The 16,258-nt window shown below is 44.0% G+C and overlaps 1 protein-coding gene across 2 annotated transcripts; it reads left to right on the forward strand.

The window, feature by feature from the left end:
* Positions 1–2,065: 2,065 nt before the first annotated feature.
* On the forward strand, positions 2,066–12,211 carry LOC129848905 (transmembrane protein 88B). Of its 2 annotated transcripts, none has more exons than XM_055916009.1 (4): positions 2,066–2,251; positions 2,571–2,679; positions 5,031–5,328; positions 10,392–12,211. In XM_055916009.1, the coding sequence occupies exons 3-4, from the start codon at positions 5,032–5,034 to the stop codon at positions 10,617–10,619; spliced, it is 525 nt and encodes a 174-aa protein (XP_055771984.1). In that variant the 5' UTR covers positions 2,066–2,251; positions 2,571–2,679; position 5,031; the 3' UTR covers positions 10,620–12,211. The 2 variants fall into 2 exon arrangements, with proteins under 2 accessions (XP_055771984.1, XP_055771985.1); XM_055916010.1 differs by lacking the exon at positions 2,066–2,251 and adding an exon at positions 2,275–2,523 and having other exon boundaries at positions 2,598–2,679.
* Positions 12,212–16,258: the final 4,047 nt, after the last annotated feature.

Here is a 16,258-nt window from a genome sequence, read left to right on the forward strand (position 1 = left end):
AAGGTTAGGGGATCAGTGGGGTGTCTGAGGTTGGGGGATCAGTGGGGTGTCTGAGGTTAGGGGATCAGTGGGGTGTCTGAGGTTAGGGGATCAGTGGGGTGTCTGAGGTTAGGGAGAGACACAGACACTAGAAAGATCCAGGCCGATATGAAGTTCCAGTAATGTTCCAGTAATTTACAGCTGCTTTGCATTGAGAGGAAAAGGAATAAACACACAGGTTTTGAGTACAAAAAATTCTAACCTTTCAATGGACAAATAAGCATGATTAGGTAACGAACAATAAAGATCAACCATAACCAAACGAACCAGCAGATGTCAGTGTGACTGCATGGAGTTGACCTGAGTATCAGTGGGAGAGAAGGGTGGTTTTCCAGGGAAAAGGTCATTTTCGTCAAGCTTATTTTCATTCTCGAATCTCCTTCCCTCTATTCCAAGCACAAACTCATGGTTTTGTTTAAAACAGCATGCAAGATAAATTAATTTACTCAAAAATGTTAATTATCTCCCTATTCTCCTCCCCTGATCCTTTCTTTTACATCTAATCATCTCCTTCTAATCTGTTTCTCCTGTCTCCTTCTAATCTGTTTCTCCTGTCTCCTTCTAATCTGTTTCTCCTGTCTTTTTCTAATCGGTTTCTCCTGTCTCTTTCTAATCGGTTTCTCCTGTCTCCTTCTAATCGGTTTCTCCTGTCTCCTTCTAATCTGTTTCTCCTGTCTCCTTCTCTACCTCCTCCCTTCTCCTCCTCTCTGTTCCATCTGATTAACTTCAGTTTAAGTGAAATTGTAAGGATTGCCTTGCTTGTGTGACTCTCTAGTGCAAAACAAATTGATCAATCCCTTATCTCTCAATGACAGAGTGGTCAATCAATGGAGGGAGGGATAGGAGCAAGAGAGAAATACTCCAGGGAGAGTTTTCTATTCATGGATTGTCAACCATGTCCTCATCACTCCACGGCTGGGCCCGGACCAGTCCTACAGACAGCAACGGAAGATGAGTGAATGTGTTTAGTGATTGCGTGAGTGTGTCAGTGAGTGTGTGTGTGTGTATTTGTTTGTTTGGGAGTGACTGCTGCATCCGCTAGCATGAGAGTGCGACATTAGAAGGGGTTGTGTGGAGGTGTAGGACCCCATCATGGCTGGCTGTCGTAGCCTACAGAGATAATTCATCACTACCTCTATGTCCCCTCTGTAGGTTACCAGTAATAGAGCCTGTACACCTACATAATCCCTGCCTAAAATCCGTGTATGGCCAAGAGATGGGTGTCTGCTGCGCTGCCCCTGCATGGCTTTGGTCTTCTCATCTTTGAGGGGTTCAAACTAATATGATCCTCCTTTACCAGAGCTTTTAATCATTTGAAAAAGCCAGATAATTAACATAGTGATACGGTGGGAGCTGTAGATGAGAGGAAGTGCTGTAGATGAGCTTGGATAAAACGATTTTTTTAAAGAGTTAAAAAACGTTAGATGAGCTTCCAAAGTGAGGTAAAGGTTGGAAATGGCGATTCGGGATAAAAGAGAATAGGGGAATATAAATGGAACAGGGCCGTGCACAGACCTTTAAGGGGGCAGGTGCTCAAAATGAACAAAGGGCACCCCCATGCTTGATTTTTTTTTAACTTTCATAATTCATATCTTGAAATTCATAACATGGCATACCAAATGCCTCTTTAGCGAGACTTTTTTTTCTTAGAATAGGCCTATTTATTTCTGCAACAACACACTCACTCATCATAACAAATAGTATTAAAGCAAGTTAGACACAGTGACTCCTAAATACATGATTGACATCGGGAAAAGAGGGTGGGCTCTCATGATGATCGTTGATGCCGATGATTGATGTAAATATGCTAGTTAGCGAACTCTAATTATTTTACTGATTGTGATTTACCTCTATGTCTTTCTGCCTCTTTCTGCTGCGCGTATCGGCCAACCAGACCGAATTATGATGATGTAGGTTAAATCAAGTGTTAATCAAATGTTATGCTACTGTGGCAGTACTGTTGATATTTAAACTAGGTAGCTATAGCTACACACACTTTACCAGTGACCGCATTTCTCAAGCCATGCATGTTTGGATACCGGGTGCGCGCAATCTACATACAGGGCAGACTGGGCAAAAGGCGCAACTGGGCGCAACCGGGCGCGTGCGAGCTCTCTACAGGGCAGACCAACCAACGGACAGGGGGTGGCGACCTTGACACTGGTAGAGCCCTATCTGTGCACGTGCCTGAAGTGGGACGTCATTCAAACTGGTGAATAGGCTAATAGTGTTATTGGTATGCTCTGCTCGTCCCCGTTATTTCACTTTCACTCCACCGCGTGCATGTGAAGTTACTAATGTTGAAGAGGACAGTGCAGTTTCCGATTGTGATGAGGTGGACTCTCGCTCTCTCACTCACACACACATAGTAACCTACACCCACTCACAGCACGCGCCCCGCGCACCGCTCCGCGCACTGCTCATCTATACACTCGCATGCAGAACGCGCGCATCGCTGTGCTAATGTCTTGCAAAAGGCAATAGGTGCGTATCCTAAAAGGTGCTGTTTTGTTTGTTTTTACTGTTCTCAGCAAACGCCTTATTCTGACATCTTCTAGAGAGTTTGGCATCACCTGCTCCTGTTTCTGGGGTCAACAATTGCAAAGGAGACTTCTGAGAAATAGTGACAGACAGAGTGAGGTAGGTGCAAATGTCATGTTATTCCATGTAGGCCTATTTGGAATAAAATTCAACTTGCATTGTTTTATTTGGTGAAATACTGTATTTTAAGAGAAAAAAAGGTGTATGACGCTAAACTGAAGGACAAGAAGCATCAACACCAAACAAACATACATTTATTGGAGGAAAATACTTGTTGTATTGTGACAGTATTGGCTTTCAAAGTTATTTATAGTAGTGAGAATGTCTAGAATGTATTGATGTGTTCAACAAGATGTGATATTTCCTGGGGGTCCTGCGGTGCTGCTGGTCGGCACCCGGTCGGTGAAGGTGTCTCACTGATTTAATTCAGAATGACGGATCAATCAGAGTCTTGGCGGGGTGGGGAGGTGAAGGCGGGATCGATCGCTGTTATTGATTCCACTGAGCGACAGGGATGGGGTGGGGATAGGCCTAAGTGGAAGGACTGTGGGGGTGATGATAAAGAGAACGATAGCATATACCTTTATTGGACACAATATCATTAAATGTATCTGGACGTGATGGTAAGGGTAACTGGGACATTTTATTTCAGTCTATATTGTGTTTGTGGCACAACAAGAGCAGGAGAGGACAAGGTTGGAAATATAAACAGTAATCTCTCACTCTCTCTCTCTCTCTCTCTCTCATTGACACAATATCAGTCAAAAGTTTGGACACACCTACTCATTCCAGGGTTTTCCTTTGTTTTTACAAATTTCTACATTGTAGAATAATAGTGAAGACATCAAAACTATGAAATAACACATTTGGAATAATGTAGTAACCATACAAGTGTTAAACAAATCTAAATATATTTTATATTTGAGATTCAAAGTAGCCACCCTTTACCTTGATGACAGTTTTGCACACTCTTGGCATTCTATCAACCAGTTTCATGAGGTAGTCACCTGGAATTCATTTCAATTAACAGGTGTGCCTTGTTAAAAGTTAATTTGTGGAATTTCTTTCCTTCTTAATGCATTTGAGTCAATCATTTGTGTTGTTACAAGGTAGGTGTGGTATACAGAAAATAGCTCTATTTGGTAAAAGATCAAGTCCATATTATGGCAAAAACAGCTCAAATATGCAAAGCAAAGCGTGGAGTTTGGAGTTTGTGACAGCAACTATGTGAGCTTATTACAGTATTATAGACACTATGTCCTTGGATCTTCTATGTAGAAGAAGCCTTTACCTTCTAACAACTCCTGTGTAGCTTGTGAGCGTCATAGTGTCATGCACATGTTACATGTGCGTGTTTGTGAACGTCTCAGCTTTTCATAGATAGGTTTTAATTGTAGTTGTAATAGTTTAATAGTTTTAGCTCAAACTATTCGGACTCGACTAGCTCAGCCACCGTTAATCACACAGATTAATGGTATCAACAGATGCAGAAGAAATATACTAATCCAATGGTACAACCCAGAAGTTTGTAACTCAAACACATGATGTTTAAAAAGGGTCAGAATTCCAAATGAATTCCGGTGTCGTGGTGGGACTCATTGTGCTAACACAGGAAAAGGAAGTTAAAACATTTCTGGACGGTGAGACAAAGTGGACTTTCACCCACTGTAATAGATGCAAAAGGGAGGTCGAGGGATCAATAAGTCTTTCCTTTCCTGGATTTGTTTGCATACCTCAATAGTCGTAAGGCCTACAAACCCATTTTATTGCTAAATAAAATATCTACATGACAGTTAAAACTGAGCATTGAGTTAAATCAAGGAATTATATGACAGGATAAACATCTAACCGATACATGAGATTGGATCTCTATTGGAATGTGGAAAAGGCCAGCTGCTCCACTCATATGAGGTTCGGTGTGCTATTATCAGACTTCAATTATTGAAATAGCTTCACTCCTGGATGCTGGCACTGGCACAAATCATGACAATCTACACAAGCAAACCTCCTACAGTACTTCACATTCTCACAGCCTAGCAAGGTTCCTATTCTGAAATGAGCTTGATAGGTAAATCACCTGAAAAGTTGTGTTTGTGTAACTCAAAACAGTGAAAAACATGACAATCAGCCACATTAGTCATATTTCATCATCACAGATCAGGCAGCTTTACACCAAATACATAGTACATTTGTTATGTTTGTTAAAGTCTGTTTTAGAGCTGTTCCTCAAACATTACTTTTGTCACAAAGCTGTGTGGTGGGCCATAACATCCCAGTGGTAAATGCATCAACGTGTGGGGAAATAGAGAAAAAGTGATTGTAGGAAAAGTAGGATTAAACCACAACAATGAAAAATGACATTCTCCTCCTGATAACACTACATGGTTAAATGTATCAAATTATTCTCTCTCCTCCGGCTGTCTCCCTCCCTCTCGCTCTCTCTCCATCAGGATGTGTGGGGTGGACTTGGATCTGGACGAGGGGGGCTCAGGTGACGAGGAGAAGGAGCAGGAGGAGTTCTGGGTGGGTGAGAGGGTGAAGATGCTGCCTCCTCCCACGGCCCACAGTGAGGGCAGCGCATGGGGTAGCCGCCGGGGCAGTTGTGGCTGTGTGGCGTGCGGGGCGGGGCTGCTGCTGTGGAATGTCGGTCTGGCCTTGGTGTGTGTCCTAGTCCTGGTGGCCGTGTTTGCCCTGGTCCTGCTGCCCGCCTCACTGCTGCTCTACGCCGGCTTCCTCTGCCACTCACGGGTAAGTAGTGGCCCGCTTATAGCGCTACTCAAAGTCTCAAACACAAACTTTGACAACATCAGAATATTGTGGTTAGAATTCCAATTCCTTATGACAGCCATTTCCTGGTGCTTGGTAGGATTTCATCTCAGAATTGAGGTCACAGAACGTCTCCAGTCAAGTCAGTACCGCTCACAGTCTCCCACCCCTGGTTAATATGTGACCTGATGCTGAGCTGCACACTGGCTCACTCTGCCAGAGAACCACACAAGAATCATGATCATAGCTGATTGGCTCTGAGGTTGAGCCCTGTAACCCATGGCAACCCTTTAAACAGCTTATTTGCATTTTTACAACGGGTGGGTCTAATCCTGAAAGCTGATTAGATAAAACCGCATTCCAGCCGGTGTCTATTCCACAAATTACCACCGGCTAAATCTATGACGTTAAAATGCCTATTTACTCTGTTCCATCTGACTGCGCAATCCACTGTCTCATCAGCCAAGCCAAGCAATTTATAAACTTGATCTCCACTATAAAAAAGCATCTAGACATTATCTCACATTTATTTTAGACTAACATTTAGTTTTCAACAGCAGAGATTTATATAAACCTTGCTGTCTGTCTCTCAGACATTTGCAACATTGTTTCAATATTCAAATTTAATCTCCTGCTGTCCCATAGTAAGGAACGTGTTGTGAGTCGGGACGAGACAGACAGGCAGGCAGGCAGCGTTTCTCAGCCAGTCAAAATCATGATTCAACTGGCATAATTTTTATGGATATATTCAAAAAATTGTCAATTGAAAAAAGGTCAAATGAAACGCAACTCATTTGCAGTCTTCCAGCTTCAGTTTGAAGTGATTGTCTTACTGTAGCTGTGTTGTTGGCTAGCTCCTCTGAACGACAGTGTCCTGACGAGTGAGCACATTTTCTATCCCAGGCGAAATCGCACCTCATCAGTTTATTGTTATGGATGTATCCAAATAAATGTCACTAGAAAACAGCTTAAACAAATGCAAATGCGACTACTTTGCTTTTATTCTGGCTGCACTTTTTGGCGTGACTGTAAGTTAGCCGTAGTTGGCAAGCTAGCAAGCAAGGGATACGAATGTTGCCAGCCAGTATGGCAATGGAACATTTAGAACGAACAACTGGGTCGCGTCTCTAGCAACCCTAGATTTGTGTCAGAACTATATATTGTGGAAGGATGAACTATTATGAATAAATTCATCAAAATAATGTTTTTAAGGAAAATATGTCAATCATTATTTGAATATGTTTTGTAACCTCTCGGGCTTAACAACACCCGTGCCATTATATCCTCCAAACACCGGTTTCTCAGGCATTATGACTTAAATGTAACTAAAATAACCTTTAGTAATAAGAACTCCACTAGTGGATAACTGTCTGCCGTGCTCCAACATGAAGATGTTTGAACATGAGTTTAAATGAAAGATTCCTTCCTTCTCCCCCCTAACCCAACACAGTAAAAGTATACCGGGCATGCCCAAGTATCGAAAGGATTCAGTTCTTGTTGTGCATGGAACCGACATCGAGAACACCCTGGACCAGAGGCAAACAGACACATCCTTAGGGTGGGACAGGACGTTGAGGTTCAAGTATCTGTCCAAGTGGGAGTATGTAGAGTATGAAGAGTAGGGGGCAAGTACAGAGCTCTGGGGCAAACCTTGTGTGACTTCAGCACTGGCTCTGGGAACACCCTGGATCAGGGGCAGATAGATACCCCTACATTTCTCTGTAAGATATGACATCCCTGCCAACCTCTGTCAGCCTCACCCTTCTTTAGACATCACCCAGAAGATGACATCACTTCATTGGCCTATTATACCACAGTATATTACTCAATCCCAAATGAATGAGAAAGGTAGACATAGTGCTGGATGCATCTTTGCAATAGATCACTTTTAAGAACTCAAGGGAAAATTCCACTCAAAGACGATCCTTTAGTATGTTTCATTAGTCCACTGTTGATACAATCCCAAACATGTTTTACATGTCAGCAATCAAGTTTTCAAGATATAGACTTTAAAAATACAGAAAGTGTCAGAGTATGATGCATTTTGCATGCAAAATGAAAATAATCCTGCAGCAACAGGAAATGTGAATTATTATGTGGATTATAATTAATTTACTTTTTATTAGGAGGTGATACATTTTTCGTACGGGAAAATCAAGTGGAAATTACAAACTTCAGAAGCCTTTTTAAACCTCAATTAAACTTCAAGTTTTACATTTCCTGCATTACAGGAAAGTTTTCCTGGTACCTGTATTTTCCTTTAAATGTGTTTTATAAAGGTTTTGTATCATTTCAGCCAGTAGTTTTGAAAGTAGTGTTCACAAGCCAAAACGGGTCCCCGGAAATTGTGCACAATTGTGTACTACATCATCCATCTTGTATATGATGTGTTTCGTCCAGCAAAAAATACATAAAACATCCTGTAATCAGAATGATATGTTACCAATTCCTTTTCGTACAATATGTTATGGATTTGTAAGTGCTTAAGATCCCTTTCAATCTCTTTAACACGTCTGACAAACTTTAAGACCACCTTTAAGAACAGGTGGACTGTGTCTAAAACAGGATGATGATGTGCATTTTGAAGCGTTCCTCTTTAGACACGCCATGAGGACCAGATTCATGGCGCGGACACGTCAGTAAACCCTATCAGTCTCATAATGATGCCAAAGTGTCCTCTAAGATCTACAGCTGTTGCCCTTGGCAAAAAGTAAACTCCCCAAATCGCCTTTTGACAGCGCTTTGCGGTCATATTTCCTCAGCTCCTCGTCTGGTAGAGTTGGCACCGTGCCAGGTGGCCTTGCTTGTCTCCATTATTGATGTTACATTAAAATGTGTCTCTGTTGTATTTTGTCTTCCTTTTACTGCCGTTTGCTAACTTTTTTGACATTTGGAAGAAGTTTGTGTACGATCAAACACACTGATTGCTCTTTCTTTGGAAAGTTGCCTTTAATTAAATCAATAGCAATTTATTTTATTTTATTTGAATTGATTCTTAATGTCTTAAAGTGTCCAGAAGACACTGGCATTTTCAAGACGTCTTCATTAGTGATGGCTGGGAAGGATGTACAAATATACAAAATATGAGTGGTATGTGTAATGTGTAAGGTGTAGCCTAATAGTATGTTGTGAACATTACTATATATAATACAACAAGTGCCAGTATAGGCCCTTGCTGCCTGCCAGAGTTGGGGATGTCAATCAACTGTTGGAGAAGTGAAGGATTGGACAGTGAGAGAGGATATCCATGAGAAGACATGATTGTTAAATTAGTGCCAATTAGTCCTCAGCTGGGCCCATGCCTATGCTGACAAGACAGAAAGAATAAAGTGGAGAAAATGTGTGTGTGCGTGTGTGTGTGTGTGTGTGTGTGTGTGTGTAGATTGATGATGGCTCGAGGTTGCAGCGTTCAGTCAAGGTGGGTGGGGAAATTCCTCTTGAAAATGCTGACAAAGAGAGAATTATATGCCAGAGGGCTCTTATAGAATGTAGCCCTAAAGAGAACACACTGAGTGTGTCTGAGTGTTTGTGTACTTGTATGTAAGTGGTTTTGTGCATTTTTTAAAAAATATCTGTCTGTTTGTGTGTGCATGAGCGTGTCTGTCTGCCTGTCTGTCCCATTCTGTGTATCTGTATCGCTCCTTCTTCCCTCTTGCTGACACTGTCTGTATATAGTACACTATGTATACAAAAGTATGTGGACACCCCTTCAAATTAGTGGATTCGGCTATTTCAGCCACACCTGTTGCTGACAGGTGTATAAAATCAAGCACACAGCCATACAATCTCCATAGACAAATATTGGAAGTAAAATGGAAATAAGATGCCACCTTTCCAACAAGTCAGTCTGCCCTGCTAGAGCTGATATTGTGAAGTGGAAACGTCGAGGAGCAACAACGGCTCAGCCGTGAAGTGATATGCCATACAAGCTCACAGAACAGGACCGCTGAGTGCTGAAGCGCGTAACTTAAAAAAAGAAAATCTGTCCTTGGTTGCAGTACTCACTACTGAGTTCCAAACTGCTTCTGGAAGCAACGTCAGCACAGACCTGTTCTTCAAGAGCTTCATGAAATAGGTTTCCATCGCCGAGCAGCCAAACACAAGCCATAGATCACCATGTTTAATGCCAAGCGTCGGCTGGTGTGGTGTAAAGCTCACCACCATTGTACTCTGGAGCAGTAGAAACGCATTCTCTGGAGTGATGAATCATGCTTCACCACTTTAGCAGTCAACGGACGAATCTGGGTTTGGCTGACATCAGGAGAACGCTACGTGCCCCAATGCATAGTGCCAACTGTAAAGTTTGGTGGAGAAGGACTATTGGTCTGGGGCTGTTTTTCATGGTTTGGGCTAGGCCCCTTAGTTCCAGTGAAGGGAAATCTTAAGTCCTGCAGCAATGTTCCAAGATCTAGTGGAAGGCCTTCCCAGAAGAGTGGAGGCTTTTATAGCAGCAAAATGGGGACCAACTCCATATTAATTCCCATGATTTTGGAATGAGATGTTCAATGAGCAGGTGTCCACATACCCTGGTTTATGTAATGTATGTCACAGATTATCAAGTCTAATAAACAGAGCAGGGGCTCCATTACCTATCTGTCTCTCTGACTGTCTCTCTCGTCTCATCCGCATCTCTCTCCACCTTCCTCCCTCTCTCTCTCTCACCCTCCCTCTATCTATCTCTTTCCCTCTCTATATATATTTCTCCCTTTCTCTTTATGTGGTGCTTACAGGTGATTGACAGCCTGGGGATTGTATTGGCAGCTCTGGGCTGCTTCTTATCTGAACAGTGAAAGCAGAGGGAAACTGGGAAAGAGTCTGTCACATACCCCAGTACCTTCCGTCTTATGGTCCCTCTTGTGTACACACGCACACACACACACACACCTCTCCTTCCCCCTCAGTTCTGTTCAGTTAAACTAAAGCACAAACATTTCCATCACTAACAAAAACAACTCAGAAACACATACTGTATCAATGGAATTGTCCCTATCACTAGAGTGTGTTTCTGTCTGAATGTAACATTAGTCTGCGTTCTACCCCCGCAGGTCCTAGACTCCCCCTCTCCTATCTGCCGTTACCTCGACGACAACAGTTGCTCCACCCTCATCATCCTGGGCTTTGTGATGATGTCACCGCTGGTGGTGGTGGCGGCGGCCATCTTCTGTGGGCTGCTCCGGAGGCTGCGACTCCTGCTGCTGTTTCAGCCAATAACAGGTGCATGGTACCGTGGACGGGGCTTGGACTGGGGGGGCGATGTCCGTGCCTGGGTCTGATTGGACCAACGATCGAATAAACCAGTGTTCAAACAGTTCAATAGGTTAACAGTCAAGAGAGAATCGAGTCCTGGAGAATCGCAGTGTCAATCTATTTAGTGTTCTATTAAACTGTAATGAATGTCATACAATCAAATGGATACATTGTGAACTAGTCCAATTGTTTAAAGACAGAGCTTTACATGTGGCTATAGGGCTGTTACTGGTCAGAAGTAAACAGTGGAGGTAAGGGTGGGATATACTAGCAGCTCTTCTCTGTGGATTTGTATTGGTTATGTATATTGATCTATTTTCAATTATCTGCTAACTTATATGGTTGTGAATCTTGATGTAGCAGAAAAACAACATAGAGTATTGTATAAACTGTCACTCGAATGTCTAGAATGGAAGGAAAATATGTTTACAAGCTTACTTATTTAGCAGATTTTGTTCATTCTATTGATTTCATTATATTCACCATCTTGTAAATGTGCCATGTAAGCTACCTCAATGTAAGTATAGTTCATAAAAGTAGCCTAGGTTGCTCTACATCAGTCATGTGTGAACGGGATGAGACAGAATTGTAGCCTTTTCTTTTTCTGTTGTGTTTGCTTTCAGTTTTTTTGTTTTGTTTTAGTATATTGGCATATTTACTTGCTAAAAATCATTCTGATGTGTTTAAACAGAGCCATCATTACTCATTTTGTACTTATCAGATCCTACCAACGTTACATTTCTATGTACCTAGTAATTGACTTATATGTAAACACATTACTGGTAATTCCTCTATATTGCAGCCACCGTAAAAGGAATTGGAGCTGAAATGCCAAGTCTTTGATCCGTCTATTTGTAGATATTTTTCTAATGGCTGATAACGTCTCCAAGGATTGAATTAAAACATAGTAGAGGCTAATGGTGAGAACACTTAGTTCAAATAGGTATAGTTTTAAATCCATGGACATTTCACTGTCATTATCTCACATAGATCTTTATATGATGTGTGGTATGATTCATATCAGATAATGCCTAGACATTCCTCAATCTGCTCCTGAGATACAGTGTGGTTCTATGTGATATTATTTAATAGAGTGCCTCTCTTCCTCCCAACATGGTCTACTACTTTGAAAGCATTACTCAATAGTATGTTAATCGCTGATTATTATAATTTTTTTCAATTGAACCTTTATTTAACTAGGCAAGTCAATTAAGAACAAATTCTTATTTACAAGGACGGCCTACACCGGCCAAACCCGGACGACACTGGGCCAATTGTGCGCCGCCTTATGGGACTCTCAATCACGGCCGGTTGTGATACAGCCTGATCATTAGAGATCTAAAGACGTGGAAAGATGGAAAGATAGCATCCAGTAGTCATGTTGTCTGAGGCAGACACACACACACACACACACACACACATTTACAGAGTGTATAGAGAATAAGCACCCAACCAAAAATCCCCATCTCATAATTTAGCTATACATTTGAATCAACTTAAATTATTACTTGAAGTGAATTGAACTCAATAGACTCTACTTCTTGAAGAACAGTTGATGGTTGTAGCCAATCCACATTCTGTAAATGTATGTTATTGAAGAATAAACCTGTTGACATACTGGTGTTGATGTTGCCTCTTACACACACTTCAAGCATGAATGGTGATAGAGGGAGTGCCAGTACAGTGGGTGTGCAGTGGAATGACTCACTCTGCCTGGGAGAGGGTTTGATAGTCATCTCCAGACTCCTCATCAAACTTCAAACTCTCCAACTTCAAATGTACTGACTCGTACATGCACTTATTAATTCCCCCCTAATGTGGCCATTAACTGGGGTTTAATGTAACCCATTTTCACACGGCAATATAATCAACTGTTTTAGTTTTTTTATTAACTCTGGCCATTACCGTAACACAGGACATATTTCAAGTAAACATTTTAAAGTAGCCTGCTTGTCTTACTCAATTACTATGTATGAACGGAATTAAGGACATGCTGTGCACTACGTTTAGAAATGTAAAGCCAATACTAGGGATTTCTCTGAATACATGTATACATTTTATGTCACCCCTATACCTAGACAACATACTTGGGGTGGCAGGTAGACTAGTGGTTAGAGAATTGGACTTCTAACTGAAAGGTTGCAAGATCAAATCCCTGAGCTGACAAGGTAAAAATATGTTGTTCTACCCCTGAACAAGGCAGTTAACCCACTGTTCCTAGGCTGTCATTGAAAAAAAAATGAGTTCTTAACTGACCTAGAAAATAAATTAAAATACTGATTTTGTCACCACAATGATAGAGTTATATTGAGCTCTTTCATGGCAACGACATTTTATGAGAAGAAAGGGGTAATGAGGTAATGAAGATGGTGAATTTGAAGCTGGTGTGTACAGATGTAGGATCTTAATTTGACCTATATTGTCACAGCAAAATAATCCTGCAGAAACAGGATTTGAACATTTAGTCAATAATGTTGCTTGATCGGTGCTTAGGCTATTAGCTGGCCAAAAGGAGGCTACATGAAAAGTGCAATACTGTGGATATAACTGTGTGTTAGTGCGGATTTTCAGTTAATTTCTGTAAATCGTGAAGGTCATCTGCATTTCCTGTGGAGCAGGATTAAGATCCTACACCTGTACATATGTCAGATCTTAATATGACCCATTTCGTCACAGGAGGAAAATAATCCTCCAGCAGGAAGATATTCATATTTCAAATTGACTCCAGGTGGCTGCTGGAAGGGGGGTTTGTAGTCAGTTCAAGTAGACTATGTAGGCTCGTGTGAATTCGCATGTGGATTATACAGTACCAGTCAAAAATTAGGACACACCTACTCATTCAAGAGTTTTTCTTTATTTTTGTGAAGATAAACTATGAAATAACACATCGAATCATGTAGCAACCCAAAAAGTGTTAAATATATTTTAGATTCTTCAAAGTAGCCAGCCTTTGCCGTGATGACAGCTTTACACACTCTTGGCATTCTCTCAACCAGCTTCACCTGGAATGCTTTTCCAACAGTCTTGAAGGAGTTCCCACATATGCTGAGCACTTGTTGGCTGCTTTTACTTCACTCTGTGGTCCAACTTCTCCCAACCCATCTTCATTGGGTTGAGGTCAGGTGATTGTGGTGGCCAGGTCATCTGATGCAGCACTCCATCAGAGGTGTGTTGGGTCATTGTCCGGACCCGCAGAAGACAACTAGGAAAGCTGCCGTTACCGTCAATATTACTTGCCAACGTGCAATCATTGTACAATAAACTAGACGAGGTACGATCACGAATATCCTACCAACGGGACATCAAATACTGTAATATTCTATGCTTCACGGAATCGTGGCTGAATGACGACATGGATATTCAGCTAGCAGGATACACGCTGCACCGGCATTATAGAACAGTACACTCCGGTAAGACGAGGGTGGGCGGTCTGTGCATATTTGTAAACAACAGCTGGTGCACGAAATCTAAGTGTCACGATCGTGTGGAGGATTGACGGACCAATACGCAGCTTTAGGAAAATAAGCCATCTCCTTTTTATTAACGAAGAAGGCACACAAAACAAAAACACTTAAACACTAAACAAAACAAGAAAACGATCGTGAAGCTAAACAACGATGTGCACACACTGGCTACAAACGTATCACATAGACAACTACTCACATCGAATGAAAGCCTATGGCTACCCTAAATAAGGCTCCCAATCAGAGACAACCGAAATCAGCTGTCTCTAATTGGGAACTCATTCAGGTAACCATAGACTCTCCTAGATAACTAAACATACATAGACAACGCTAGACATCTGAACTCAACACAAACCCATATACTACACCCAATAACCCCTTTACCATAGAAACACCCAAAACCAACAAAACACAAACATTCCCCATGTCACACCCTGACCTAACTAAAATAATAAAGAAAACAAAGAATACTAAGGTCAGGGCGTGACATAACCCCCCCCTTAAGGTGCGAACTCCGGGCGCACCATAAACCAGTCTAGGGGAGGGTCTGGGTGGGCTTCCATCCACGGTGGCGGCTCCGGCTCTGGTCGTGGTCCCCACAGTCCCTAACCGCCTCCTTAGCTTCCTCCAAAAGACCCCCCTCCACATTAACCACACTGCATTAAGGGGCAGTTCCGGACTAAGGGGCAGTACCAGGGTAAGGGGCAGTACCAGGGTCAGGGGCAGTACCAGGGTCAGGGGCAGCTCCGAACAAAGGGGCAGTACCAGGGTAAGGGACAGCACCAGGATAAGGGACAGCACCAGGATAAGGGGCAGCACCAGGCTGAGGGACTGCAGCTCCGGACTGAGGGACTGCAGCTCCGGACTGAGGGACGGCCCATGGCTGGCTGACGGATCTGGCTGCTCATGGCTGGCTGACGGATCTGGCTGCTCATGGCTAGCTGACGGATCTGGCTGCTCATGGCTAGCTGACGGATCTGGCTGCTCATGGCTGGCTGACGGATCTGGCTGCTCATGGCTAGCTGACGGATCTGGCTGCTCATGGCTAGCTGACGGATCTGGCTGCTCATGGCTAGCTGACGGATCTGGCTGCTCATGGCTAGCTGACGGATCTGGCTGCTCATGGCTAGCTGACGGATCTGGCTGCTCATGGCTAGCTGACGGATCTGGCTGCTCATGGCTAGCTGACGGATCTGGCTGCTCATGGCTAGCTGACGGATCTGGCTGCTCATGGCTAGCTGACGGATCTGGCTGCTCATGGCTAGCTGACGGATCTGGCTGCTCATGGCTGGCTGACGGATCTGGCTGCTCATGGCTGGCTGACGGATCTGGCTGCTCATGGCTGGCTGACTGATCTGGCTGCTCATGGCTGGCTGGCGGCTCTGGCAGATCCTGTCTGGTTGGCGGCTCTGGCAGATCCTGTCTGGTTGGCGGCTCTGGCAGATCCTGTCTGGTTGGCGGCTCTGGCAGATCCTGTCTGGCGGGCGGCTCTGGCAGATCCTGTCTGGCGGGCGGCTCTGGCAGATCCTGTCTGGCGGGCGGCTCCTGTCTGGCGGGCGGCTCTAGCGGCTCCTGTCTGGCGGGCGGCTCTAGCGGCTCCTGTCTGGCGGGCGGCTCTGTAGGCTCATGGCAGACAGGCGGCTTTGCAGGCTCATGGCAGACGGATGGCTCAGACGGCGCTGGGGAGACGGATGGCTCAGATGGCGCTGGGGAGACGGATGGCTCAGATGGCGCTGGGGAGACGGATGGCTCAGATGGCGCTTGGCAGACGGGCAGTTCAGGCATCGCTGTGCAGACGGCAGACTCCTGCCGGCTGAGGCGCACTGTAGGCCTGGTGCGTGGTGCCGGGACTGGTGGCACCGGGCTGGGGACACGCATCTCAGGGCTAGTGCGGGGAGCAGCAACAGGACGCACAGGACTCTGGGGACACACAGGAGGCTTGGTGCGTGGTTTAGGCACTGGTGGTAAAGGGCTGGAGACACGCACCATATAGCTAGTGCGTGGAGGAGGCACTGGTGGTACTGGGTTGGGGCGGGGAGGTGGCGCCGGAAATACCGGACCGTGCAGGCGTACTGGCTCCCTTGAACGCCGAGCCTGCCCAACCTTACCTGGTTGTATGCTCCCCGTCGCCTGACCAGTGCGGGGAGGTGGAATAACCCGCACCGGCCTATGTAGGCGAACCGGGGACACCATGCGTAAGG

The sequence above is a fragment of the Salvelinus fontinalis genome, chromosome 3 (genome assembly GCF_029448725.1).
Source record: "Salvelinus fontinalis isolate EN_2023a chromosome 3, ASM2944872v1, whole genome shotgun sequence".
In the NCBI taxonomy this organism is placed as follows: Eukaryota; Metazoa; Chordata; class Actinopteri; order Salmoniformes; family Salmonidae; genus Salvelinus; species Salvelinus fontinalis.